The 27,791-nt window shown below is 41.4% G+C and overlaps 1 protein-coding gene across 3 annotated transcripts in view; it reads right to left on the bottom strand.

The window, feature by feature from the left end:
- Positions 1-1,490: 1,490 nt before the first annotated feature.
- The window catches only part of MAP3K20 (mitogen-activated protein kinase kinase kinase 20), a 171,021-nt gene continuing 144,720 nt past the window's right edge, over positions 1,491-27,791 (bottom strand). For all 3 annotated transcript variants that reach the window (XM_049712254.1, XM_004267317.3, XM_004267318.4), the window contains exons 17-20: positions 15,387-15,503; positions 12,969-13,043; positions 10,212-10,362; positions 1,491-2,837 (exon numbers count right to left, since the gene is read on the bottom strand). In XM_049712254.1, coding sequence (XP_049568211.1) covers positions 2,134-2,837; positions 10,212-10,362; positions 12,969-13,043; positions 15,387-15,503 — 1,047 coding nt within the window. In that variant the 3' untranslated portion in view covers positions 1,491-2,133. The remainder of the gene's footprint in view (positions 2,838-10,211; positions 10,363-12,968; positions 13,044-15,386; positions 15,504-27,791) is intronic.

Below are 27,791 nucleotides of genomic sequence, written 5' to 3'. Positions count from 1 at the left end.
CGGGCTCTAGGCGCATGGGCTTCAGTAGTTGTGGCTCGTGGGCTCTAGAGCGCAGGCTCAGTAGTTGTGGCGCACTGGCTTAGTTGCTCTGCAGCATGTGGGATCTTCCCGGACCAGGGCTCAAACCCATGTCCCCTGCATTGGCAGGCAGATTCTTAACCACTGCGCCACCAGGGAAGCCCTATCCAGAAATTCTAATCAAAGAAAATATTTTATTGTTTATTTGGAAGCAGCATGCTATGAAGATAGCATACTTTGTATTAGCTCACTTAAAAAAAAATTAAACATGAACAAAGGACAAAGGGAAAAAAATAATTGAAAACAGACTGTGGTTGATACAAGCTTCATGAGAAAGGATCACAGTGGAGTTTAAAACCTTAGAGAAGTTGGTTATCCATGGTGGAAAAGAGGACCTCGGTGTCTGATGTCACCATTTCCCATCGCTTTTGCTTGTAAATGCAGATGGCAAACAATAAGAGTTAGACAACTGAGTTGTTGGATTGATGTTTAGGTCACAGCTTCCCTTGCAAGTAAAGGTCATTTCCTATAACCTAGATTTTAATGCTGCCCAAATGCAGTTTGCACCTCCAGTCCCCAAGCACTGTATTAGAACAGGGCAGCTACTCTGGGAATATACGCATGCACTTGAAGACCGGTTTCTATTAAAAGAGACCTCCCCCCAAGCCCCCCGCCATCCCCAGAATTGCCAGTGTGTCATGTGGTTTTCTACAGAGCATTGAGAATCCTATCCAGGCCAAAGGACACTTGATATTCAGGGTTAGTGAATGTTGAACAGAATCTCAGAAGGTACTGAAAGTAACACTTATTCATTTGACATATAATATGTTCGTTGCCACCTGACCCTTTGATTTGTAAAAATATGAATTTCCCAAGCTGGATCCCACAATTCCTGTCCTAAACTGCAGGCAGTTTCCGCCCACCCGTACCATTCGCCTCTTTACCCCCAGCTGCTTACAGCTTTCTTGCTACAAGGATGGTATTTACTGTCTTGCTCTAACAGGCTGTTGGTAATTTTAAATTTCTCTGGCTTTTAGCTTGTGATGTTATCATCCCGTTCTGTGTCTGTTTTCTTTTAGATTTGAGAGTGCTGACATCCCAAGAGGACTTCATGGACCGTTTTTTTCCCCTCTTTGCTCCTCCTTTGGCAAAATATAGAAAATGATATTCAAGGGCAGTCCCTGGGAACTTTGGGAAAGAAATAACCACAAATCTCCCAGGCAATCGAGATCTTTGGTTTCTGGTGAGTCTTAAGGTATGATATATGGCATCATAATCAACATTAAGTTCAATAACCTTTTTTATTGCCTAAAAATGACAAGTCAAATCAAGTTGGCTCTGACCGTGATAAAAACCCAAATATCTTACTAAAATAAATACTAACCAGCAGTGTGGAGATTGGGTAAGGCAAGTGAGGCACTTGCCTTGGGCACAAAATGTAAGGGGGCATTAAAAAAAAAACACCTCAGTAATCGAGATAAATGATATTTTAATGCAATATTTTTAAAAGAGAAAATTAATGCAAAAATTACATGCTGAAAAAATATCAAAATTCTAAATACAGGATCAGTAACAGTGCCTTGCCAAGCCATATGGGAGCCTTAGACAAAAGGAAAAATCAGTAATGCTTACTCTGTCTTTACGTAGAATTTCGATTCTTTATCACAGTTATTTCGCATTAATTTTCATTTATTTAAATATGACACTAGAATATTATTTATCTTGATTACTGAGCTTTTTGATTCCTCCCTTAAATTTTGCACCCAAGATGAGTGCCCCATTTAAGATAAGTTTTTCCATTTAACCTCACCCTAGTCTAGGCCCTGCTAACTAGAACAGCAATGACTAGGGTAATAAAATGGTATATTCCCTCCTCTAAAGATGTTAATTCAGGGAAATAAAATATGTTTGGTTATACTTAAGTCTAGTTACCTACACTGGACAACCAACACCCATAATTTGGCCCTGTTTTGGCTATAGTCTCACTTAGAAGGTATTTCCCAAATCCAAAAAATGGAAAGGTTGTCTTTTTGTTAATTCTTTTGGAAGGCAGCACATTAGCAAAATCCATTACATTAAAAAGAAACGTGCTAGGAAAAGCTCAACCAGTTCAATTCATGAAAAGTTTCTCCTTCCGCGGAAGTTTCCTCTGGGTCTTTCTCTGTTGGTCTTGGCAGGAGAGGGCCTGTGGGGTTTTCTCCGGTATTCCACCCTTGTCCATCCCCCTTCGCTGACTTTGCTTTCCTCTTCATTGGCTCGTGAGTCGGTGTCTGTGCGCAAAGGCATCCCTGGGATGGTCCTGGGTTGATGGGAGGCATTTGGGCTTCTCTTAAAGTCAGGTGACTGATGAGTATTGAGTGCTGACTGAGAAACCCTGCAGAATTTGCCAGAGTATCTTTCTCTTGAAGGAGTGGAATGCTGACTTTTTCCACTGAATCTTCCTCTGAGAGAAGAATTGAGAGATAGGCTAGCATGATTGTGTTTGTTCCTGCTTCTATCTAAGTATCGACCCCTCTCTAAAGAGCTGTCAGTATTAAGACTGGAAAAGTCACTATCCCTGGAGTTGAGATGCAGAGAAAAGAAGTCTTTGGTCAGTCCATACTGAGTAGGAGAGGAGCTTCTGGACTGGTTTATAGGTGTTATCTGTTGGTACTTAATGGGCACCTGGGTCCGTCTCACAGCAGCAGCATAGGAGTCCTGGTCATTGAGATAGGGGAAGAATTGTGACCCCAGGATGCGGTTGCTCTGGGAGCGCTGTAAGGAGGTGTTGGATGCAATCTGCCGCATCCTCAGAGTATCCAGCCACTGGCAATCAGCACCTGTGGAAGAAATGGAAATGAACATCTTTGAAGCTACAGTAAATCTGCATGCCTAACTCATAAGCCTGTCTCAGGATACTTCAAGCCTATTTGGGAAGCTCAAAGTTTTACCATTCATAGACATTCTAGGCTAGTTATAAGGACATTTCCTTTATTATTATAAATACTTAAAAAAATAAGGACATTTATACTTACCGAATTTATGCTACATGCTTGGCACTGTTCCAAAGGCTTTTTGTATAGTATCTCATTTAACCCTTCAAAAATCTTCTCAGGTCAACACTAATAATATCATTCTAGAATTGAGGAGACCGAAGCTTGAGAGGGGAAGTCACTGGACCCACGGTCACTCAGTTAATAATCTCAGGTCCTTCTGCATCTAAATCCCATCTTGTTCCCACTTAGCCATGTTGTCACTTCTAGAAATTGCTGTTTCAGTGTCTTTGGATGGCAGAGGTATGTTTAGTAAACAAAAGGCTTTTTGCCAACCAGCACTTTTAAATCCTCAAGACCCCTAAATGCAGATAAAATAAATTGGGTTCTAATAGTTGAAACAGCTAAACATTGTTTGGGAGAGAGACTGTTCATATCTCCAGAGGAGAGATTCCTGAGGTTCAGGGATAAGAAATGTTTTCTGCATGAAAAATGAAGCTTCATGGCAAACAGGAAGAAGTTATGGTAAAAGAAAATGGTTAATTAACAAGAGCCATTTAGTAAGCTATATTTCAGTGAATAAGCAAGTTCCTCACACTTAAGATCTCTGTCTTCCCAAGGGCCTGAGTTGCCCTCATTCTTGAGTTCCCTGGTGTCCTCACTGAGCTCCTCTGGCCGTGCTTGTGCCGATGGAGCTTCTGGAGAGGAACAGAGCATGCTCACCTCCCTCTGCCAGCAAGCAGCCTCCCTCACTGCTCTGCACAGGTGACTCACGCCTCTCAGGTGAGGGACGCATCCAGATACAGGCGACCTCCTGTGTTCAGACACTCCTCACAGGCTTCATTCAACCACCACACGCCTTCTTCCCTTCATTTGGACTTCTCTGAAATCCTAGCTTCCAACAGAACCCTGATTTTGTTCAGTGTCCAACCCCCTCCGTGGAGCCATGTGCATGGGGGAAGCTGACCACATCTGGCTCTAAGGCAGACTTTGATTAGTCCAAGCCAGACATAGCGATGCCATGGTCGGGAATGCACAAGGTGCTCAGCTCTGGCCATAGCAACCTGAAAGGTAGTCTGCAGGGGGTTTCTAAGCAAGTCTTTCTTACTCCAAAACATGAGAACCGGGAAGGGATTGACCTCTCATTTCCTGTGGGCCTTATCATATGTTTTTTGTGTTTTTTTTTTACATCTTTATTGGAGTATAATTGCTTTACAATGGTGTGCTAGTTTCTGCTTTATAACAAAGTGAATCAGTTATACATATACACATATATCTCTTCCCTCTTGCATTTCCCTCCCTCCCACCCTCCCTATCCCACCCCTCTAGCTGGTCACAAAGCACCGAGCTGATCTCCCTGTGCTATGTGGCTGCTTCCCACTAGCTATCTATTTTACATTCGGTAGTGTATATATGTCCACGCCACTCTCTCACTTTGTCACAGCTTACCCTTCCCCTCCCCGTATCCTCAAGTCCATTCTCTAGTAGGTCTGTGTCTTTATTCCTGTCTTACCCCTAGGTTCTTCATGACATTTGTTTTCCTTAAATTCCATATATATGTGTTAGCATATGGTATTTGTCTTTCTCTTTCTGATTTACTTCACTCTGTATGACAGACTATAGGTCCATCCACCTCATTACAAATAGCTCAATTTCATTTCTTTTTATGGCTGAGTAATATTCCATGTATATATGTGCCACATCTTCTTTATCCATTCATCCGATGATGGACACTTAGGTTGTTTCCATCTCCTGGCTATTGTAAATAGAGCTGCAATGAACATTTTGGTACATGACTCTTTTTGAATTATGGTTTTCTCAGGGTATGTGCCCAGTAGTGGGATTGCTGGATCATACGGTAGTTCTATTTGTAGTTTTCTAAGGAACCTCCATACTGTTCTCCATAGTGGCTGTACCAATTCACATTCCCACCAGCAGTGCAAGGGGGTTCCCTTTTCTCCACTCCCTCTCCAGCATTTATTGTTTCTAGATTTTTTGATGATGGCCATTCTGACTGGTGTGAGATGATATCTCATTGTAGTTTTGATTTGCATTTCTCTAATGATTAATGATGTTGAGCATTCTTTCATGTGTTTGTTGGCAGTCTGTATATCTTCTTTGGAGAAACATCTATTTAGGTCTTCTGCCCATTTTTGGATTGGGTTTTTTGTTGTTTTGTTATTGAGCTGCATGAGCTGCTTGTAAATTTTGGAGATTAATCCTTTGTCAGTTGCTTCATTGGCAAATACTTTCTCCCATTCTGAGGGTTATCTTTTGGTCTTGTTTATGGTTTCCTTTGCTGTGCAAAAGCTTTGAAGTTTCATTAGGTCCCATTTGTTTATTTTTGTTTTTATTTCCATTTCTCTAGGAGGTGGGTCAAAAAGGATCTTGCTGTGATTTATGTCATAGAGTGTTCTGCCTATGTTTTCCTCTAAGAGTTTGATAGTTTCTGGCCTTACATTTAGGTCTTTAATCCATTTTGAGCTTATTTTTGTGTATGGTGTTAGGGAGTGATCTAATCTCATACTTATACATGTACCTGTCCAGTTTTCCCAGCACCACTTACTGAAGAGGCTGTCCTTTCTCCACTGTACATTCCTGCCTCCTTTATCAAAGATAAGGTGACCATATGTGCATGGGTTTATCTCTGGGCTTTCTATCCTGTTGCATTGATCTATCTTTCTGTTTTTGTGCCAGTACCATGCTGTCTTGATTACTGTAGCTTTGTAGTATAGTCTGAAGTCAGGGAGCCTGATTCCTCCAGCTCCGTTTTTTGTTCTCAAGATTGCTTTGGCTATTCGGGGTCTTCTGTGTTTGCATGCAAATGTGAAATTTTTTGTTCTAGTTCTGTGAAAAATGCCAATGGTAGTTTGATAGGGATTGCATTGAATCTGTAGATTGCTTTGGGTAGTAGAGTCATTTTCACAATGTTGATGCTTCCAATCCAAGAACATGGTATATCTCTCCATCTATTTGTATCATCTTTAATTACTTTCATCAGTGTCTTATAATTTTCTGCATACAGGTCTTTTGCCTCCTTAGGTAGGTTTATTCCTAGATATTTTATTCTTTTTGTTGCAATGGTAAATGGGAGTGTTTTCTTGATTTCACTTTCAGATTTTTCATCATTAGTGTATAGGAATGCCAGAGACTTCTGTGCATTAATTTTGTATCCTGCTACTTTACCAAATTCATTGATTAGCTCTAGTAGTTTTCTGGTAGCATCTTTAGGCTTCTCTATGTATAGTATCATGTCATCTGCAAACAGTGACAGCTTTACTTCTTCTTTTCCGATTTGGATTCCTTTTATTTCCTTTTCTTCTCTGATTGCTGTGGCTAAAACTTCAAAAACTATGTTGAATAAGAGTGGTGAGAGTGGGCAACCTTGTCTTGTTCCTGATCTTAGTGGAAATGCTTTCAGTTTTTCACCATTGAGGACGATGTTGGCTGTGGGTTTGTCATATATGGCCTTTCTTATGTTGAGGAAAGTTCCCTCTATGCCTACTTTCTGCAGGGTTTTTATCAGAAATTGGTGTTGAATTTTGTCAAAAGCTTTCTCTGCATCTATTGAGATGATCATATGGTTTTTCTCCTTCAGTTTGTTAATATGGTGTATCACGTTGATTGATTTGCGTATATTGAAGAATCCTTGCATTCCTGGAATAAACCCTGCTTGATCATGGTGTATGATCCTTTTAATGTGCTGTTGGATTCTGTTTGCTAGTATTTTGTTGAGGATTTTTGCATCTATGTTCATTAGTGATATTGGCCTGTAGTTTTCTTTCCTTGTGACATCCTTGTCTGGTTTTGGTATCAGGGTGATGGTGGCCTCGTAGAATGAGTTTGGGAGTGTTCCTTCCTCTGCTATATTTTGGAAGAGTTTGAGAAGGATAGGTGTTAGCTCTTCTCTAAATTCTAAATAGAATTCGCCTGTGAAACCATCTGGTCCTGGGCTTCTGTTTGTTGGAAGATTTTTTTTTTTTTTTTTTTTTGCGGTACGCGGGCCTCTCACTGTTGTGGCCTCTCCTGTTGTGGAGCACAGGCTCCGGACGCGCAGGCTCAGCAGCCATGACTCACGGGCCCAGCCGCTCTGTGGCATCTTCCTGGACCGGGGTGCGAACCCGCGTCCCCTGCATCGGCAGGCGGACTCTCAACCACTGCACCACCAGGGAAGCCCCGTTGGAAGAATTTTAATCACAGTTTCAATTTCAGTGCTTGTGATTGGTCTGTTCATATTTTCTATTTCTTCCTGATTCAGTCTTCCAGGTTGTGCTTTTCTAAGAATTTGTCCATTTCTTCCTGTTGTCCATTTTATTGGCATAGAGTTGCTTGTAGTAATCTCTCATGATCTTTTGTATTTCTGCAGTGTCAGTTGTTACTTCTCCTTTTTCATTTCTAATTCTATTGAGTTGAGTCTTCTCCCTTTTTTTCTTGATGAGTCTGGCTAATGGTTTATCAATTTTGTTTATATTCTCAAAGAACCAGCTTTTAGTTTTATTGATCTTTGCTATCGTTTTCTTCATTTCTTTTTCATTTATTTCTGATCTGATCTTTATGATTTCTTTCCTTCTGCTAACTTTGGAGTTTTTTTCTTCTTCTTTCTCTAAGTGCTTTAGGTGCAAGGTTAAGGTGTTTATTCAAGATGTTTCCTGTTTCTTAAGGTAAGATTGTATTGCTATAAACTGCCCTTTTAGAACTGCTTTTGCTGCATCCCATAGGTTTTGGGTCATCCTGTTTCCATTGTCATTTGTTTCTAGGTATTTTTTTATTTCCCCTTTGATTTCTTCAGTGATCACTTCGTTATTAAGTAGTGTATTGTTTAGCCTCCATGTGTTTGTATTTTTTACAGATCTTTTCCTGTAATTGATATCTAGTCTCATAGCATTGTGGTTAGAAAAGATACATGATACAATTTCAATTTTCTTAAATTTACCAAGGCTTGATTTGTGACCCAAGATATGATCTATCCTGGAGAATGTTCCATGAGCACTTGAGAAAAATGTGTATTCTGTTGTTTTTGGATGGAATGTCCTATAAATATCAATTAAAAGTCCATCTTGTTTAATGTATCATTTAAAGGTTGTGTTTCCTTATTTATTTTCATTTTGGATGATCTGTCCATTGGTGAAAGTGGGGTGTTAAAGTCCCCTACTATGAATGTGTTACTGTTGATTTCCCCTTTTATGGCTGTTAGTATTTGCCTTATGTATTGAGGTGCTCCTATGTTGGGTGCATAAATATTTACAATTGTTATATCTTCTTCTTGGATCGATCCCTTGATCATTATGTAGTGTCCTTCTTTGTCTCTTCTAATAGTCTTTATTTTAAAGTCTATTTTGTCTGATATGAGAATTGCTACTCCAGCTTTCTTTTGGTTTCCATTTGCATGGGATATCTTTTTCCATCTTCTCACTTTCAGTCTGTATGTGTCTCTAGGTCTGAAGTGGGTTTCTTTTAGACAGCATATATATGGGTCTTGTATTTGTATCCATTCAGCCTTATCATATCTTTATGTGATGACTGTGAACACGAGAGGAGCTAGGCTGAGGGCAAAGGCAACATATTGAGGATGGCAGAGTGGAATGAAGGAAAGGTTCATTTCTCATCCTTAACATGGTTGAGCAGCTTATCTTACTGCACCTGGAGCCCGGCCTACCTCTGGACTTCTTGTTATGGAAGACAATAAATTTTATTATAGTTAAAACCTGTGTTGTTGGGTTTAGAGTACTGCCCAGGATCCTGGGCCCCGTGGCTGGTGGGCATTTAAAAACACCTAGTCTGGGACTTCCCTGGTGGTGCAGTGGTTAAGAATCCTCCTGCCAGTGTAGGGGACACAGGTTCGAGCCCTAGTCCAGGAAGGTCCCACATGCTGCGGAGCAACTAAGGCCGTGCACCACAACTACTGAGCCTGCGCTCTAGAGCCCATGAGCCACAACTACTGAGCCCGCGTGCCTAGAGCCTGTGCTCCGCAACCAAAGAAGCCACCGCAATGAGAAACCCGCACACCAAAATGAAGAGTAGCCCCCGCTCACCGCAACTAGAGAAAGCCGGGGCGTAGCAACGAAGACCCAATGCAGCCAAAAATAAATAAAATAAATTAATTTAAAAACAACAACAAAAGACACACCTAGTCTCCTTGGCAAGCGAGTCCTTATAGTAGAGGACACAGAAGCTAGGCTCTCATAACTCAGGGACACTAGCCATCAGGGTACTTTGTTTCCATGCCACCAAAGAACCTTCTGTTATGGCTTCTCAGGTATATTTTCTTATTGGGAAGAAGAGGCACTGATAAGAAAACATGTGTTTCTGGTTCGTTGGGGAGGTATGTTTCTCACGGTGAAAAGTGATTTGCATGGGGTTTTATGTATCCATCTCCTGCATGTTTGTTAGTCTGACTCTGGGTTGTATTAGAGTTTCTGGACCTGCAAAGGTGAAGGTCAGAACTTCTTCCCTGAAGCTAGCAAATAATGACCAGTTCAACAGCAAGTCAGCCTGCCTTCCTCTGTTATTTCTAAATGGTTTCTTTATAGTGTCTGTAATTACTGTCACCACTACCCAGCATATGTATTTCATGTTTTCTCTTTCTCTCTTCTCCCTTCTTTCCTTCCTTCCTTCCTTTTATTTTCCCCCTCGCTCCCTTCCCCTATCATTCTTTTTTTTTTTTTTTTTCTCATTTTTTGGCCGCACTGCACAGCACGTGGGATCTTAATTCCCTGACCAGGGATCAAACCTACATCCCCTGCAGTGGAAGCTCGAAGCCTTAACCATTGGACCACCAGGAAAGTCCCACCCCTATCATTCTTATGCTTTGATGGATCCATGGTGCTCCGGACTCAAGAGGTCGCCCCAGTGATAGCAGTGCTTCTACAGGAAGGTTTGTTGGACATGGAAGATGATTCTTATCTTTATCTACAATTTTGGAAACTAAATATATATGTGTATAAATATACATACATATTTTTATTTACCAATATAAAATAATCACTAATTTTCATCTTTTATGGTAGTTATCCAAATATTATACTTTATTATAATATGTCCCTATTTCCAAGCCCATAAATACTACTTTCCATATAATTTGTGTATAAAACCCAATATTCTAAAAAAAGAAGAAGGAAGTATTATATTAGAAATTATGTCAGTTCACAGACTGGCGCTTATCCCTGGTCTGAGGATTTGACATTTCCGCTTTGGAACATGTCTAGTGCACAGCTGACTTACTTGAGTCAGACCTGCTTCCAGCGTTGCCCTCTGAGTTGGGGAATAACGTCTGGATGGCAAGCTGCACAACTTTCACTTCATCCTGAGGTTTCGTTCTACTCCACTGAATTGAATGGACGTGCTTAGTGCTTTTTGGAGCTCTAACATCGCTCTGTAAAAAAAAAAAAAAAAAAGGGAGAGAAACCCACAACCAAATATACACACGTTTATAAAATAGGAAGGAAGGAAAACCAGGTTATCATATCCCTTCAGTGTAACTCCTTAGAACACTATCATAATGCATTAGGTAATATATTTGCACGGTTTGCCTGAATATGGTAATCTGATTAAAAGAAAAATTTTAACTACTTTATTCCTTAGTGGACTATAGTATAGTTAAAAAGGTGGTTGTCTTCTCTAAGAATTTGTTAGTTGGCAAATCTCAACTTACCTCTTCGTTTAATAAGTAATGATAAACATAACAATGTCTTTTGTTTATAGCAGTTGAACTCAGATATTTTGTTGAATAAATAAAAATCTGACCACTACTTTGCCCAGGACTGCCTGTGATCATCCTGGGTAACTGGGTGAGTGTGGGTAGGTCGGTGGGACTAATTACCCCCATGGGAGGGTACAGGGTAACAAATGCAAAAGTGAGGCAGGATAGAGAATTAAGAATAAGGATTAGAAAAAGGAGAGGACGCCGGATCAAGACACACCACTTTCTTTGTCCTGTGCGCCCTTCATCACCAGGTGTCACAAATCAGGCTAGATTGGAGAGCCTCAGGATTTGATACGGTTATGAAAATATATATTTTTTAAAATCCTGAAGTGACTGTTACAGACACAAGTAGCGTATCATCATGGAGCCTGAGAAGGAGGAAGAAGGAGAGGAGGAAGAGGCAGGAGAGAGAGAAAGAGAAGAAAAAACTTGGTGAGGTGTATCTCCAGAACTAAGGCAGGTAGAGATGAAACTTGGCTGTTATGACTGTCCAGTTACTCAAAGAGGGCTTTTCCTTAGTAGTGGGCGGGGGGGGGCTGGTCAACAGGCTCTAGAATAATCAGATTCCAAGTTCCTCAAGACCAGTCACCTTCTTTTATTTAGGTTCTGTGCCCTGCAGGCAACGCTTTGACAATGAATGCTCTTTCTCAGGTGCCTCATCCCTGACAGGCAGTGCACCCTGGGTGATGAGGATAAATCATTGCTGTTGTCCTAATTAGCTTCCAGCATCGGGTCACCCTGGATAAGCGGACTGTCCAGGGTTTGGATTTCTCACGTTCAAAAGCCACACCCTGGCAGCTCAGAAGACCGTCCCAGTGCAGCAGCGCACGAAGTCCCACTCCAGGCTGACTTCCCTCACCTTACTGCTAGGAAGGGAACAGATAGAACAGGAAGAGTGGAAACTGTATTCACAGTCAGAGGACCTGGGTGTGACTCCACCGACTCTCACTGACTACCCCAAACCTCGGGACCGCCTTTCATCTCTCTGAGCCCGTTTTCCCTAGCTGCCAGGTGAAGACGATGCTCCCTGTTTTTGACTACTTGCACGAGGTTAATGAGATAACACAGGTGTAAGCTCCTCTTACAGTGCCCAGGTCATGGCAAATACTTATTAAATGTTTCTTGGGTGAATAAATGAGTGAATGAATGAGGGTATGTCCTATTGAGGGTAGCTGCACACTAATACCTCCATGGGTGTCAAGACTCTGCTATAACTGTTTCCCTCCACCCCCTTCCCCCAGGGTTTCTCTACCTCGTGAAGCAGATTTTCCCACCACCATGAAGACCTTGCTGATTTTTAAAACATAATTAGATCATTTAAAGCAGCAGACTACTTAAAACACCCACTGGCTTCCCATGGTGCTTACAGTAAATCCAAACTCTTCACTGCGGCTCTGGAGGCTCTAGGCTCGGCCCCGCCCACCTCTCTAGCCTTGTCACGCCCTCTGTGCTTCAGGAACTTGCACTTGCCCTTCCTCTGCTGTTCCTTGTTGCCTCCCCCTCAGAGAAGGAGCCTTCCCTCACCATCCAATCTAACGCCCCGTGTCTCACTATTTTCTGGTTCTCACTTATCACTCTGAGATTACTTATTTATCATCTATCTGCCCCCACTGGAGTATATATAAGCCTCGAGAGAGTAGAGATTTAGTCTATCCTAATCACGGAATGTTACTCGTTGGTAGGTATTTGCTCAATATATGAATTTTAATTTTAATAGCACATTTTTCTAAAGTATACGTTTTTCTATTTTTCCATATATAAAATATGTGGAGTCTGGTTTTGATAGTAGACCCCCCTTATCCCCAGGTGGTAGTAGAAGTTGCACTCTGTGAAGAATTGCTGATCTACCTTCACCCCAAGACTCTAAGCACCAAGAAGGCAGAGCTGTTTAGACCCCCCTTATGGTAGTAGAAGTTGCACTCTGTGAAGAATTGCTGATCTACCTTCACCCCTAGACTCTAAGCACCAAGAAGGCAGAGCTCTGTCTTGGTCACTGTTCCATATCCCCAGTACCTCACACATGCATACGTGGTATGCAGAAGGTGCTCAATCATTAACTGATGAATGAATGAATTACTACCTCAATCTCTAGGCAAGTGTATCCCATTCTCAATCCTTCCCAACACTTCGTTAGAATAATTGTATTGATCTTCCCATACTCATGTTGGTTAAGTAGTTTCTCTTCCAATAAATTTTAAGGACTCTGAGGGAGCAAATAAATCCCTACGGAGAAACTGATGGTGAAGCAACAGGTGCCCACCCCCTGCCCAGCTTACCTCATATGTGACTGTGCATTCTACAGTCTGATTTTCCATTATTCCTATAATCCACTTCTCCATTACAAACGGGGGCTGAAAAAAACAAAAGTTAGGATGGGTGTAGTGCCATCGTACAGCCTGCCCTGCTACAGCGCAGGTTTCTTGGAGGCCGGCTGTGCCGTACGCAGCTGGCAGATAGGGCGCGATTCAGGTTATCATGAAAGCCATGATGTCAGATTATTAGGAAACTCATGTTGGTTCACATGTGATTACTCACAACATGCTAATGTCTAATGTTTGGGGGTTTGGTTTCATAACATATCCTTTCCTATGTTTGTGAACAGCTAATCTTCTCTCCCACAATCTTCTCTTTTCCGATACATCACTCAATCCAATCATTAGGTCATTAACTCAAGCTAATGTCTGGAAGCCTCAGCGGAAAGTTTTCTCACCATTAAGAGAAAGCCTTAACAACCTTAGAAGACCCTAAAGTGACTTTTTTGGTTGCAAGCAGTGGCTGGTTTAGCGGCTTCATAACCACCCTGCTATCAGGCTACCCGGCAATGCTGCAGGTGCAAATGAAACTGGGAAGACATTTCTCCACTATATTAAAATAAATGAGTAATAAAGAAGCCTATGCCTTGGATCCTATTTTAAGTTTGATGAAAATGGTCTTTATTAGAAGTGAATCTCCACTCTCTTCCCACCCCCTAACCCATCATTCCAGGTTTAAGGCTGCAAATGACTGGCCATGAGATAGGCACAAAGCAAATGTGGTAGAGATTTAACTGGGCTTTTTTTTTTTTATCAAGAGAAAACCAAAGAGATTTTTATTAACATGTATACCTCATGTATACACAGGAGATACCCAGGGAAAAATGAGTAACTCAAAGAATTCAGGATTAAATGCCATCTTTATAGAGAAAGGGGAAGAGGGGGATGTAGGCCTCTTGGAGGAGAGTAAATGATTTTTAGGAAAGATGAATGGGCCCTCAGACGGACAGACGGAAGGTTTGTGACAAAGTTTGTCTGGGTATGGAGTCAACTTCTAGTCTCTCCTGTGACAAGAATCAATCTTCTCTGTTTTGTTTTTCTTCCTTAATTAGGATTTTTATTATTTCTGTTGATGTTAAAAAGTTCTACAGATTTTGAACGGCCCGCCCCAATCCTGTTTTTCCCATAAGCCCTGTTAATGTTGCTGCATGATTTTGCAGAAGATATGGTTCCTCTAGAATGTCTATATGGCCTTAGAGCAGAAGCACCTGTATTCAGTTTTATAACTCCACCCCGTTCTTTTTGCTCTGAGTGACTTCCTTCTGTTATCAGGCAATGACTTGCTTCTCAGTGACACTGAAGCCACTAACAACTGGCGGCAACCAGAGATGGCACAGGTGGGGAGGAAAGAGAAAGTGTGTGTCCAGTCTCCAAGATACCAAAACACAGTCTGTCCCAACAGAATAAGGGAAAGGTGAAAGCAGATCATCAACTTTGTGATAAATAACATAACTTCCAGTTACTCAGGGCAATCCAACAAGGAATATGCATATGCTTCTAAATTAAAAGGACTTGGGTGGTTAGCAACCTCATGCCTGGGAAGCGAACACATTCGCAAGTCTAATGCTGTGGCTTTGAAGACTCTTTGCACTTCCCCACTTGTGTTTGTACCATGGCTCTTTGCTGCCAGCCCCATTTTCCTCACTGAAACCAAATACACAGTCAAGAGTGTACTAGAGTTAATGGCTTATGTGACGTTTAGGGTGACTGTCCTATTGACATCATGGTTATTCACCTGAGTTGTTGACCTTCTACAATTGAAGTCTTATATGTATTTTTTCAGTATTGTTGACAGATTTGAATTTTTCCATGTTGAAGAGAAGCTAAGCATTTTTCTAAGACTGTCTTCAGTGTTTTAATGGGCGTGCTTGTACCATTGACCCCAAAGTAGTAAGATGCTCTCTGGCCACTCCGGGAATTCATAGGTGTGAACTCAAGGAAGCCATGAAGACTTCAACATGTGCTTCATGAATAATCTCATCTCAGTTCTTCAAGAAATTCAACACCACCAAGAAAGCCTTTCTCCTGACAAGTTTTTAAAAGTTGAAAAGGACCCAAAATTCGAGGTAAACATTTACATCATTAGCATTTTCTTTCCTTTAATAAATGACGGAATACACATAAAGAAATGTAGAAGAAAGTTAAAAAAAATGAAACAACACTTTTTTGTAGTACTTTTTAGTTCACACAGCGTAAGTGGAATTTTAACAAAAAACTATTATGATCTCAATCTGCTAAATAAAATGTGCCTTTCAACAGCCAGCTTGAGGCTGAGCTGGTATGAGCATCACAGGCACAAAAGCACGCTGCTGGGGTATTTTAATGTCTTTGTTTGATATCTGTAAATTCAAAAAAGCTTTTAAGTAGTAAATAGAACTTTACCTTTGTCATTTTTAAAATCTCTGCATCAGGTAGGTTAGTGTTGAATGTCACATCTTTGATGTAGGTTATTGCAATTTCATCCCCATCCATTTCCATATACATTTTCCACTTACAGTCCTGGAATTAAAAGAAAAATTACAGAATTTGAGAAAGTAAAACAATTTTTTTTTGGTCTCAATGTTTTATAACACATGACGTATTCTAAATGAAGTATTACTGGAGTGTTTTTTTTTTCTTTATCAATAAAAGGACATGAAATTAGATCTCTTTCTATATCTAAATAATCCCCAGGTGGGGCAGTCTTGAGACACCATTTATCAATCTAAATGTTCTATTATAGGAGTTGCAAACTCCACATCCTAAATGAGCAAGGTAGATAAAAATGAATAAAGCCAGGCAGTTTCATTACAGAGCCTTAAACTGTAATATTTCACAATGGACCCACTTAATTTACATATTAAACATGGTAGGGATATTTTTCCATTGACCCAAAGAAATGTGGTCTTCCCACTTTTTTTGAAATATAAGTCCCTCTGGATCTACCTTTCACTTTTCCAGTGTTGGTAATGACATGGGTTCAAGAAATAGCTCCCTTTCTTCTGAACAGGAAACGTGAGGATGTACGGCAGTGCATAACTGGTCCAAGCACTGGGGGGGTGGGGGGGTCAGGGGAAGGGTTAAGGGACTCTTGGGATCTAAAGGGCAACTGCCCTAAAGGGACGGCCACCGCTCAGCTTCTGTTGATTGTTCCCATGTGGGAATATGAGTCTAGTCTTGCTAGGTCCTTTAATGATTTATGAAAAGTTGGATATCTGATTCTTGTATGAAACCTCTTAATTTTTTAAATGATGGTATGTTAATTAAATTTTCAGTAAAACCACGATGTAATGAAAGAGTGCTCTACACCATTAGTCACCAGGGGAATGTAAATGAAAACCACAGTGAGATACCACTATATACATACCAGGTGGCTAAGACTGATAACATCAAATGTTGGCTGTGATTTGGAGCTACTGGGTTGTTGGTTGGAGTGTAAACGGTAAAATCACTTTGGGAAAAGTTTTGGCAGTTTATTATAAAACTAAACATATATGTACTCTATGACACGGAAATTCTACTCCTAAGTATTTACCCAAGTAAAATGAAAAAAGACTTGTACAGTATTCTTCTAAGCAGCTTTGTCATAATAGCTAAAAAAACTGGAAACAGGCCAAGTGTTGACCAACACTTTCATAGAATGGAATATACTCAGCAATACAAAGGAACTAATTATCGATGCATGCAACAACATGGGTAAATCGCAAAAGTATTATAGCAAGTGAAATTTTGTATAAAAAGAACAAACGAAGGCTTCCATTTACATGAATTTCTAGAACAGACAAAACCAATCTACAGTGGAAAATTTCAGAAAAGTGGTTGCTTCTGCAGATGGGGACTGACTGGGAAGGGGCATGAGGGGACTTTCTGGAGATGCTAATGCTCTATATAGATAGTGGTCTGAGTTATATAGGTATATGCATTTGTTAAAACACAGCAAATGTATACTTCAGATATGTGCATTTCTTACTGAACTCTAGTATATTGAAGTATTTAGGAGGAAGTGTACTCATATCTGCAAATTACTTTGAAATGCATCCAAAAATAAAGATTGATAGATGGTTAAGAAGAGAGAGGGATGGACAGATATGTAATAAAGTAAGTAGATCCTGATGCTTGAATCTAGGAGTTGAGTATACAAGAATTCCTATAAAAGTTTTTCAACTTTGCTGAAAAATTTAATAATAAAAATGTTGGGGTATAAACACTGTGTATGCAATTAAAAGGAAAAAGAGACCCATGTCTGTGCACCAAATTTGGCCCCTGGATCATAAATTCATCTTCTTTCTTATATTATTTGAAGAATGAAGGATTCTGAGAGCTTAAGGATAAAGCACTGACCACCTTACATGCTGAAACCAGAACATGCTCTCACACAAGCAGACCTGGAATGTTCCCTGAGCAAGCTCGGACACAATTATTATGGAAAAACGCTAACAAAGGGGCTGCTGAAAACCTGTTGGCTTCAATAGGAAGCTGGGGGCGCCCCATGTTTTAGGAAAGCTTCTGGACGAATTGCAGAACCAAGAAGGGCCCAGGCCTGAAGGGAGGGCCCCTCTTTGCCCAGCCACATTCACAAGATGGACAGCCAATTAGTGAAGGAAAAGGTCTATTCAATAACGTGAAAAACTAGCTCCTGGCTAACACAAGTCAAATTAGTCGCTCAGAATTGACAAATCTCTCAGTATTTCCTTGTTTTGGAGCCACTGCTACCCTGGCAACGTGAGCCCTGAGATAACTGGGCAGGATAATCACTCTTTGGAGTCATGACTGCTCTTCTCTGAAATAGCAAGAGCCTCCTCAAGGCGGTAGCTGGAATAAAAAGCCTTAGAACAGACAAGTTGACTTAGTTCTGTTCCTTGTGCCTGGCAAGTTAGTCAAAAGCACAGTTAAAAGACCTTGAATTGTGGTGCGAATGCCCAATCCCCTCTGCTTCACCTCCGTGACCTCAGGCCCCAATCAGACCTTGCCGAGGACAGGCTCAGGGGAGCTCTGCGTGGAGAAGGGTCTGACTGGAGGGAACCCAGGCTGTGGAGTGCTTACTACGCTTTCGGCATCTTGCTGGGTACTTACACTGTGCTCTTTTATTTGATATCCATAATGACCCTGCAAGTTAGCTTTATTTTCCCATCAGGCAAGTGAGAAAAATGAGGCTTAGACAGATGAAGGAATTTTTCTAGGTTTTCCTAGCCAAGAAGTGGTGGAGGTGGGATTAGAAAAGCACAAGGCTGGGGACTTCCCTGGTGGTCCAGTGGTTAAGAATCTGCCTTCCAATGCAGCGGACGCGGGTTCGATCCCTGGTTGGGGAACTAAGATCCCACATGCCATGGGGCAACTAAGCCCACACACCACAGTTAGAGAGAAGACCCAACACAACCAAAAATAAAATTAAAAAAAAAAAGGCACAAGGCTGCTTGGCTCCAAAGTTGGAGGAGATACTAATAGGGAAGGGCAACTGGGAGGGTGGCAGGACAAACTCATTGGATGGTTGACAGAGTTCCAGAATGGGACCAGCTATTAAAGGAGCAGGAGCAGAGAAGACTTTGCTAATACAACCAAAAAAGCAAGTGGTCACAGGTCCTCCCCTAAGCCCCAACTTCTTTGTTTCCTCAAAGTCCAATGTGGAGAAACAGGATCTAGATATAGGGTTACAGTCCTTTTATTTTTTTAATTCTTTTCCTCTTAGCTGAAAGAAAGCCTTTTACCTGAACCATAAAAGAAGCTATCTTCTACAGAAGCCATAAAGCTATAATCAGAGAAGTGATAAGAGGGGCATTATCCATTCATTAAAAAGTAGGCATTGATTGTTACACAGATGGGAGAGAAAGAAAGGAAATATGCAGTGTTCACCCAAATTATTAATTTAATATGTCAAGGCCCTGATGTAACTCCTGGGTATTTTCAGGGTATGTATGATTTTATTGTTGTCTAGTTAAGAAAAGTAATCTACAAATAAAGTAATGGAATTCTTTAAATTCTGCTCAATTTTCAATTACCCTAAGGTATTCCTGGTATTTCTGTTACTCGGTGAGCCAAAGGTGTCCAAAAGCATTCTCCACAACGCCCAGGACTTAAACAACTTATTGAATTCCACAGGACCCCACTGCAGACGGGATGCCACAGTGTACGGAGTTCTTAACCAACGGATCATTGGAAAGGTTTTCATATGAATAAGATGAATTAACTCATCAATAATATCACTAAAACTAACAATTGTGCATACTTATGAGCCTAATATAGAATTTTACAAGCACAATTGCTAGCTTTTCAGTTTCTTGGTAGTGATACGGACCGGATAGTGGGAATAGACTCTGATTTAAAAACCATTCACTTTTACCAGGGTGAACTATTGATTTTGGCTTGATGTGAATGACAGAAACGTGGGTATTGATTTCTGAATGGGAAACATTCAAGAGTTACTCTGAACGTCTGCAAACAACTTGGTCTTGACAGGCAGAAATCAAAAGCAGACAGCTCTGTGTTCTGAGAGCGCCCTGAAGGACTCCTTGCCCAAAACGATTTCACCCCTGGCAGTCTGCAGTGGTTCTGTTATTCACTCATTTGGTTTAAGGTGCTGAGAATTCCTATTCAAATGGAAACAATATAGGAAAGGATCATCATTGAGCCATTACTGGGGGAGCAAGACAGGGGTGAGGCGAAAGACCCCAAGTTTAAAGGGCAACCACCTGAGCTGGAATCCCAGTTTTGCCACTTTCCCCACAACCTCAGGCAAGTTATAGAACCTGTCTGAATCTTAGTGTTCTTTAATGACGAGTGGGTGGTTGTATTTGGACTCAGTGAGATAATGTAAATAAAGTACCCAGCACTGTGCTGAAGCCAAATTAGGAGCCCCCAAAGCAGTGATTACTGTTGTTACCAATACAGGTCCCCAACAGAGCTCCAATCTGTTATGACATCAGCCAGTCCGTCATCTAGCAGCCATCTAAGAGAATGGGCGAGAAGGTAAGTGAGGCAGGAAGGTTCAAAGAGTGTTTAGAATAGGGACCTGGCCAGAGTGGACAGGCTGGATCAAAGCATCTTCCTTGGGCAGGAGTCTGGGGATCCGGAGGGCACTGACTGACACTGGTGCCGGGGACTGATCAGTGTTGGAAAAAAGAAGGTGCAGCAAAGTGGCGACACAGCAAAGACTGCCTTTATGAAATAAGTAGAAGGAAGAAACTTACATCTTCTTACATACATGGATTAGATAACACCAATACTGCCCTTTCCTGTTTCAACAGATCCTGATGCAGCCCTACCAACAGAAACCAGCAGATGTCCGGAGGGACCATGGCTGTGAAATGTGACTGACAGCCAGAGAGCCTCATCTTGGATGAGGAAACTAAAGCACAGAGGGATGAGGTCATTTGACCAAGATCACACAGAGAGCAAGTGGTGGGGTTCCGAACTAAACCAAGGGGGCCCACTGTGCTATGAAGAGCAGGTTTCCCCTCTGTCTTTTCTGAAACCTGAACTTGCCCTCTTACGGGTTAACAAGAGTAAGAATTATAGTACTTTCCACCTTCCAAAGTCAACGAGTAGGCCAAATTATCTTGGTGAGTTCCTTGATAGGACTCCACGGCAGAGACTGAAATACTGAGTCTCTCCAATAAGTCCAACACAGTCAATTTCCCCCTCCTTTATTGAAAAAGATCATTGTTAAAAGTGTATATGGTGCCATTCCACTGTTTGTAAGCTCCTTTCCTTGACCGACTGGGCCAGGACCTGGAATCACAAACACTTCCCTCCAGTCCTGGCTTAGGCTTCGTGGCTAGGCAGGACGGCCACTCCCCAAAGCAGAAACAACCTTCTCCCATCTGTTTGCACAAGCAAAATCATGGGGCAGGTCCTGACTACCATGGATTTTTTATTTCATAACTAGATTCCCACCCAAGAGGACATTCCCACTTTTCAAATTTGTACCTTGCACATCTCTAGGGAGTGCTAGTTACTAATCTCTAGGGAAAAGGCAGTGACATAGCAGCCTTTGGGGAAGTTCTTCACTGAGGCTGAATAGCAAAAAACAGCTATCCAGACCTTTCTACTAGCTAGAGAATCTGCCCCTCAGTGCAAATCTATAAGAAACAGATGGGATTCTGTTGGGGAGAGGGGAATTTTTGCATTGGAAACTGATGAAAAAAATGACAATTCTGTTGAGTGCCCAGGATATGTACCATTTCAGCTGCTGAAATACCTGGATAATTTTAGGAGCAAGTGTGTGGTTAATGGAGGATGAGAAAGCATTCCGTTTGAACTGCTTCAGCATTGCCAATTACGTGAAAAAATTTTCTGAATTAAGATTACTGGCCAAGTAAAACAGAAACTCTTACACTGTGAAGTTAACATCCTAAACAACACTCAGTTAATGCTAAATTAAATATCTCTTTGTGAGAAAGCACTATTACATTCTCTGCAAGCTGTTTAAAATTCTTTGGAGTTCCAGGCTAATACATGGGATGCCAAACATACACATCCCTTCTCCCTTCCATAAAAAGAAAAAAAAAAAAGGAGGAAGGAAGAAAAGAAACAAAAAAAGAACTAATCAAGATAGAGGTAAATTTTCTAAATAGAAAAAGTGATTGAAGTTAGCATAAAAATTATACTTAAATATTATTTTAAGTTCTGGGCAATTCAGAAACAACAACCTCTCTTTCTATTTATTTTTTCCTACCAAGATTTTATTGCAAACATGAACATTATAGGGCCAAGATTATTTAGGACATTTGCGAAGGAAACAGACCTCCACATTCGGCTTTCAGGCTCCTATAGATGACCATTACCTGAAGGTTACAGACATTAACATTTTTTAAATGTATTTTTTATTGAGGTATAATTTGCACACAATAAAATGTACAGGTTTTTTTTTTTTTTTTGTGGCCACACCACTCAGGCATGCGGAACTTCCCCAACCAGGGATCAAACCCACGCCCCCAGCAGTGGAAGCGCGGAGTCTTAACCACTGCACCACCAGGGAAGTCCAGTGTACAGATTTTTAAGTGTACAGCTCAATTAATTTTAACAAATGTGTACACCACTGTAATTACCCAAACAGGTAAGATATTCCACTAGCCTAGAAAATTCCCTCATGCCCTTTCCCAGTTGATAACTCCTCCACAACCAGGGGCATCCACTGGTCCAATTTCTACCACCCTAGATTAATTTTGCCTGCTCTAGAACTTCATAAAATTGGGATTTTGTAGTATGCATGTGTACATGTCTGGCTCTTTTCACTAGGCATAATGTTTTCGAGATTCTTACTTAATCCCCACAGGCTTACCCTGTTATAGAGAGCACTGCCCCCACGTTACAGATGAGCAGACTGAGGGTCAGAAAGTGTAGAGATTTGCAGCAAGTTAACTTAGCTACACTGGGCATGCCCAGCCTAATGGAGGGGACACTGGTTTTTAAAATCCCCATCACCACCTTACCCGTTCCCCATGACCAGAGAAAAAGTAAAGTCACCAGAGAATGCCCAGGATTCTAGCAAAGAGGCCCTTCCACCTTAAAAAAAAAATGGCCTGTACTGGGGAAACATTTTAAAATCTAAAATACAGAGGTCAGAATAAACTTTTTAAGATTCAAGAGGGGGGAAAAAAGGGAAACAGTCTCATAGCAGGCGACTGACTATTTTGAAATGTAAGAAGTCATACAAGATGAAATAAAAATACGATAGAAATGTTGGTCATGCTGGTATTAAAAGTAGTAAGATGTTGATGATTTAGGCCTCCGAAGGCCCCTTTACACGCGTTGCTATTATCTCGCTCAGCTGCTGAAACCTGCTGTTTTAAAGGCAGGAGAGTGGAACATCCCGAGATAGCACCTGGGTTATTTATCATTATGTATAACCCTGGTACACTCTATTTTATTATGCTGCCTTTAAAAGGAAGATAATGCAAGTATGGTTAATTTGTTTCTCTTCTTTATCTATACAGTGTCGTGACCCATCACGGCTTTGTCCCACGAGATTTGTTTTTCAACCCAAAAGAAATCCACAAGACACTCTCCCTAAAAATTCCATTAATAACCTCTTTCAGCGCATATAGGTTGCAGGGTCTGGAACTAAGAATGTTTTAATCTCTCCAGCAAAACAATGTCTCATAATGATGTACAGGACTATTGCTGTACTGATGAAGAATCATACATAATTCAGCACCTTTCACTTGGCACCACTGTGATGTCCTCATTAGCCGTGGCTCACAGTGTCTGTCAGATGGTGTCCATGTGAACGCAGGCATTATATTGTCTTTGAGATGTGCAGCTGCTTCCATGACACTGCCAGTATATAAAAACATGACGCCAGTTTGTTTTATTTAGTGCTAAACCTTCCAGTTTGTAAAAACAAGGCTGACACAGAGCCTGACATGAGGCAGTGAAAATAATTAGCTCTCATTTTCTCAGCCTCCTATTTCCTTCTCCCTGCTGTGTTCTCTTTCCACTAAACCACCACATGTCAGTCGAAATGGGAGGCAATTAGTGGGCTCATTTCAGTCCCCACAACTGTGCTGAAAAGAAAGTATTTATGATGGCACAATGAACAGCTGAAAGATTAAATAACATTTGCCTTTTGAAAAGAAAATGACTTCTAGCTAAATGGGCAATTTTTGATTATTCTCAAACAAGCTTAGAGTAGTTGGTTTTTAAAATACAAGAAAGGAAAATGAGTCATTTTTAGGTAAAGAATCAAATAAAACTTGACACAGTAATGCAAATAACTCATGTTTTATTGCAAAATATGTAAATGCGTTATACCCTTAACAATGGCTTGTGTCTAAGGTCAGGGCAGACTGGTGCCAACCAGACACCAGTGGAGATAAGGTTGTTCTGTTGCCTTCTGGGGAGTTGTTATTTGAGTTATGCTTGAAAAAAGGACTTTAGGGATGATGTTAAAATAAAGTGAAACAAATCAAGTGAGATACACTTTCATACGATGCATCACACACTTGACTACCTGAAATGGTTCAGATGTTAGTTGACATGTTTGGAAAGGGCTTCTTTCTTTCTTCATTTTTAAACTGTATTTGAAATTGGGAGGTACAAGGTATTCATCTTGGAGAAAAAGAATAGTAGGTCTTCCTCTTGATTTTTGAATAAATAAGAATCTATTCTATCTCAGACTGGGTTTCTTAACCAATATAGAAAGTGGTCTCGCTTACCTAATTACTGCTTAAATGTTTTTAATGCTGGGAAATGGGCTGCGAATAAACTTTCACCCAGGACCTTCAAAATACAAAAACAGCTCTTCTACCTATTAGATTCTCCTCCTACCTCCCAGGTCTCCAGAAATGACTCTAAGAAATACAATTTTTGTTTCTTTTTTCTAGAAATAGAGTTTTTTGGGGAAAAAAACCCTAAACTGTCCTAGTTAGCAGGCATTGTTTATTCTCAATCCAAATCCTAATGTTGATGTGGTTGTCACACATCTTTACTTCCTAACATAGTGCTTTTTTTTTTTTTTTTTTGTGGTACGTGGGCCTCTCACTGTTGTGGCCTCTCCCGTTGCGGAGCACAGGCTCCGGACGCGCAGGCTCAGCGGCCATGGCTCACGGGCCCAGCCGCTCCGCGGTATGTGGGATCTTTCCGGACCGGGGCACAAACCCGCGTGCCCTGCATCGGCAGGCGGACTCTCAACTACTGCGCCAGCAGGGAAGCCCTAACATAGTGCTTTTAATTTCATTCCAAATAATCTGTTCTTTTACAGTTGATTATTTCCAAGATCTAATTTTTGGTTCAGAATACGCAAGTCACTGTGAATTATCAAGGCCTTCTCTCTGCAGAACTTACAGTGATTCCCAGAGACTTTTCAAAACCTGCTTCTAAAAGCAAAGATCTCTGTTATTATCAACAACTGCGCCTGTCATCATAAAGTTGCCAGTGATGGCTGTTACAACCGTTTTAAAAGGCAGTCACAAATTTAAGTTCTGTTTCTCTGTTTGTATAATTATATTCTTACTTCCTACAAACTCAAATCCTAACTTGTGATTCATACACTGTGGTCAGTGTAGCTGTATGAGCCAAGAGCCACCCAAGGGGATCTAAGCCAACAAGGGGTTCATTGGGAGAATCAGCAGCAAGTCACGTAGTCAAATTCTGAACTGCATTTGCTCCTTTGCTGTCAATTAAAATTTGTATTTCTTACAGAACCCTACCACTGCAAGCTTATATACTGAGGCACACAAACACATGTGTGTGTACATGTATCTTTCCCCCCAAAAATAGTTGGTCATGGGAAATAAACTTCCCTACACTGAATTTTTCATAAACGCAAGACATATCAAAGTAAGGCAAAGCAGGGGCTTCCCTGGTGGCGCAGTCGTTGGGAGTCTGCCTGCCAATGCAGGGGGCACGGGTTCGAGCCCTGGTCTGGGAAGATCCCACATGCCGCGGAGCAACTAAGCCCGTGAGCCACAACTACGGAGCCTGCGCGTCTGGAGCCTGTGCTCCGCAATGGGAGACACCACAACAGTGAGAGGCCCACGCACCGCGATGAAGAGGGGCCCCCACTCGCCGCAACTGGAGAAAGCCCTCGCACAGAAACGAAGACCCGACACAGCCAAAAATAAATAAATTAATAAAAAAAAAAGGTAAGGCAAAGCACTGCCTTTTAGTTCTTCCGAAATGTACAAAAGGTGTTGACTTTTTACTTCCTTACAAAATCCTTTGTGCCCTGTTATTTTATTCATGTTTATCTATCCATTTATAAAAACTCCACAATAGGAAAAAAAAGCCCTATTTGGCAGTTTTTAATATTTATAGTGCTTTGAGGAAGGGCCTGGAGATTCAATTAAGTTTATTAAATGCCACATTTTATAAGCAATCTAATAGAGACGTGAAAGCACCATAGTAAGTGGGAAGTATTTGTGAAAAGCAGCATTTGTAACCTATAGCTAAACAACTGGAGAAGCAGAACTATTGACTGAATTTCTTCGGGTGGGGAGTGGGAGAAGGGGGCCAGGTGCCAACAGTGACGGACGTAAGGAGGGAGGCGAGGGGGACGGAGAAGCCTTCTATTCCGATGGGGCCAGTTAGTGCTGCTTCCACCCCTTCCAAATGTCCCTCTTATTTTCTCTATCTGGTTCGCTTGCCCCTTCAAAATGCCTCTCGGAAGGAAATCAGAAGAGATGGTCATCTGGAGGGAGGTGGCTGGAGTCTGGAAGCCAGTCTCTAGTTAAGGGTCCACTGGAGCCAGGGTGTCGTTTCCCAGGCTTCTCCCCTAAGCTCATCTCTTCTCTACAGCTGGTGATCCACTTAGACCCAAGGGAGCCCAGCTTCAATCAGGTTTCCTTGCCTCACTGGGGAGAAAAGGGACTAAGGACATGAGAGAAAAGTCTGTGACTGTCCAGCACACACAAGGAATGAACGGCTCCTCGGAGAGTTCCCTCCTAACTCTGCTTTTGAATTTTTATGACACAAAATCTCAAAAGGATCTCGGTGAGAAAACTCCTGGGTGAGTTGATAGTTTATTCCTTGGCAATTTGAGAATCAATGTTCCTGACTGGTGAGCTTATAAGAGATATAATAATAAACTCTATGCAGCTGAATATTTCAATAAAAAAGGGTGGTCGCCACCCTGGGGAGTGCATGAAGCTGCCTGAGATTCCGGAAGCCGCTTTCCTTCTGTAGCAAGTCAAAGGCCTTAGATTACAAAATGCAAGGCACTTTCCACGTGAAACAAAAATAGTGGTGGTTTAGTATTAACTGACCAAAAAAGGTGTTTGCCTTTTTATTACCAATACACCTATTTGGGGGGATGACGATACTTTTCAAAAAGAAGCAGTATGACACCAGGGTTGAGCCCCAGGGCTGGACCTGCCCCTAACCAGGTAGGAACTCTGGGGGAGGAACTTTTCCTCTCTCTTCAGTTTCCTCCTGGGCCTGCAGGGATACTGCTCCCTATGAGGGTGGATTGTAACAATTACACCAGAAAAATGTTTGCAAAGCACTTGCCACAGTGTCTGGCTGAGGTATGAAATAATAATAATTACCATAAGCATTTCAAGCCCTTCGCCCAGGAAACTTGAGCTGAGAAAGACCCAATTTCTGCCAATGCCACTGTCAACCTGGAGGCTGCCTCAATGTACATTGTTATTCAAATTAAGAATTAACTTTACTCTTTAGAAATGGGTCAGGTAAATGGGTAAAACTCATTCTCAACTTCTTATTAATTTAAATTTTCAGGGAACCCTTTTGTCCAATTATTTCCCCTGCCAGGTTGCCTCAAAAAAGGAAAGGAAAAAGGATGTTTGTTTCATTTGTGGATGAATTCTTGAATTCCATGTGGTGCTGGTGTCTGATGAGGGCCTGGTCATCCCGAGGGGTTGGGGGCGGCAGCAGAGACTAAGTTCATGGGCAGGGGGTCACGCAGGTGCTCTGGACTACTGGAGCAGGCACAGGCTCCCAGACGTGAAAGGCTTTCCTTGGTCTGGTGAATCACCCTCACTTACATGCCATAATCCATCTAGCTGTAAAATGAGGCTAAAAAAAGAATTTAATCTGAATTCTTTGACCATAAAGGTCGACAGGTCTTTCTTACAAGGAAAGGCTTTATTTTCTACATATATTTGTATATTTGTGGATAAGGTCACATTTCCATTGTTTCCTCTTAGTAGGCCAGTTACTGAAACAACAAACCAATTTTAAGTGGTAGCTAACTGGTGGTCCTTTTCAGAGGCAATGGGAAAACACAGCTACTATTTTCATGATAAAGTCACTGTCATACATTATTCCCGATGGCTGCCGTTAGAATGTATCTTTCATTTTAATTGTAAAAGAAAAGGTGAAATGGTCAAGCGAATCTCCCTGATACACAAA

The sequence above is a fragment of the Orcinus orca genome, chromosome 7 (genome assembly GCF_937001465.1).
Source record: "Orcinus orca chromosome 7, mOrcOrc1.1, whole genome shotgun sequence".
NCBI classification, from domain to species: domain Eukaryota; kingdom Metazoa; phylum Chordata; class Mammalia; order Artiodactyla; family Delphinidae; genus Orcinus; species Orcinus orca.
This window is presented reverse-complemented; position numbering and strand designations above follow the sequence as displayed.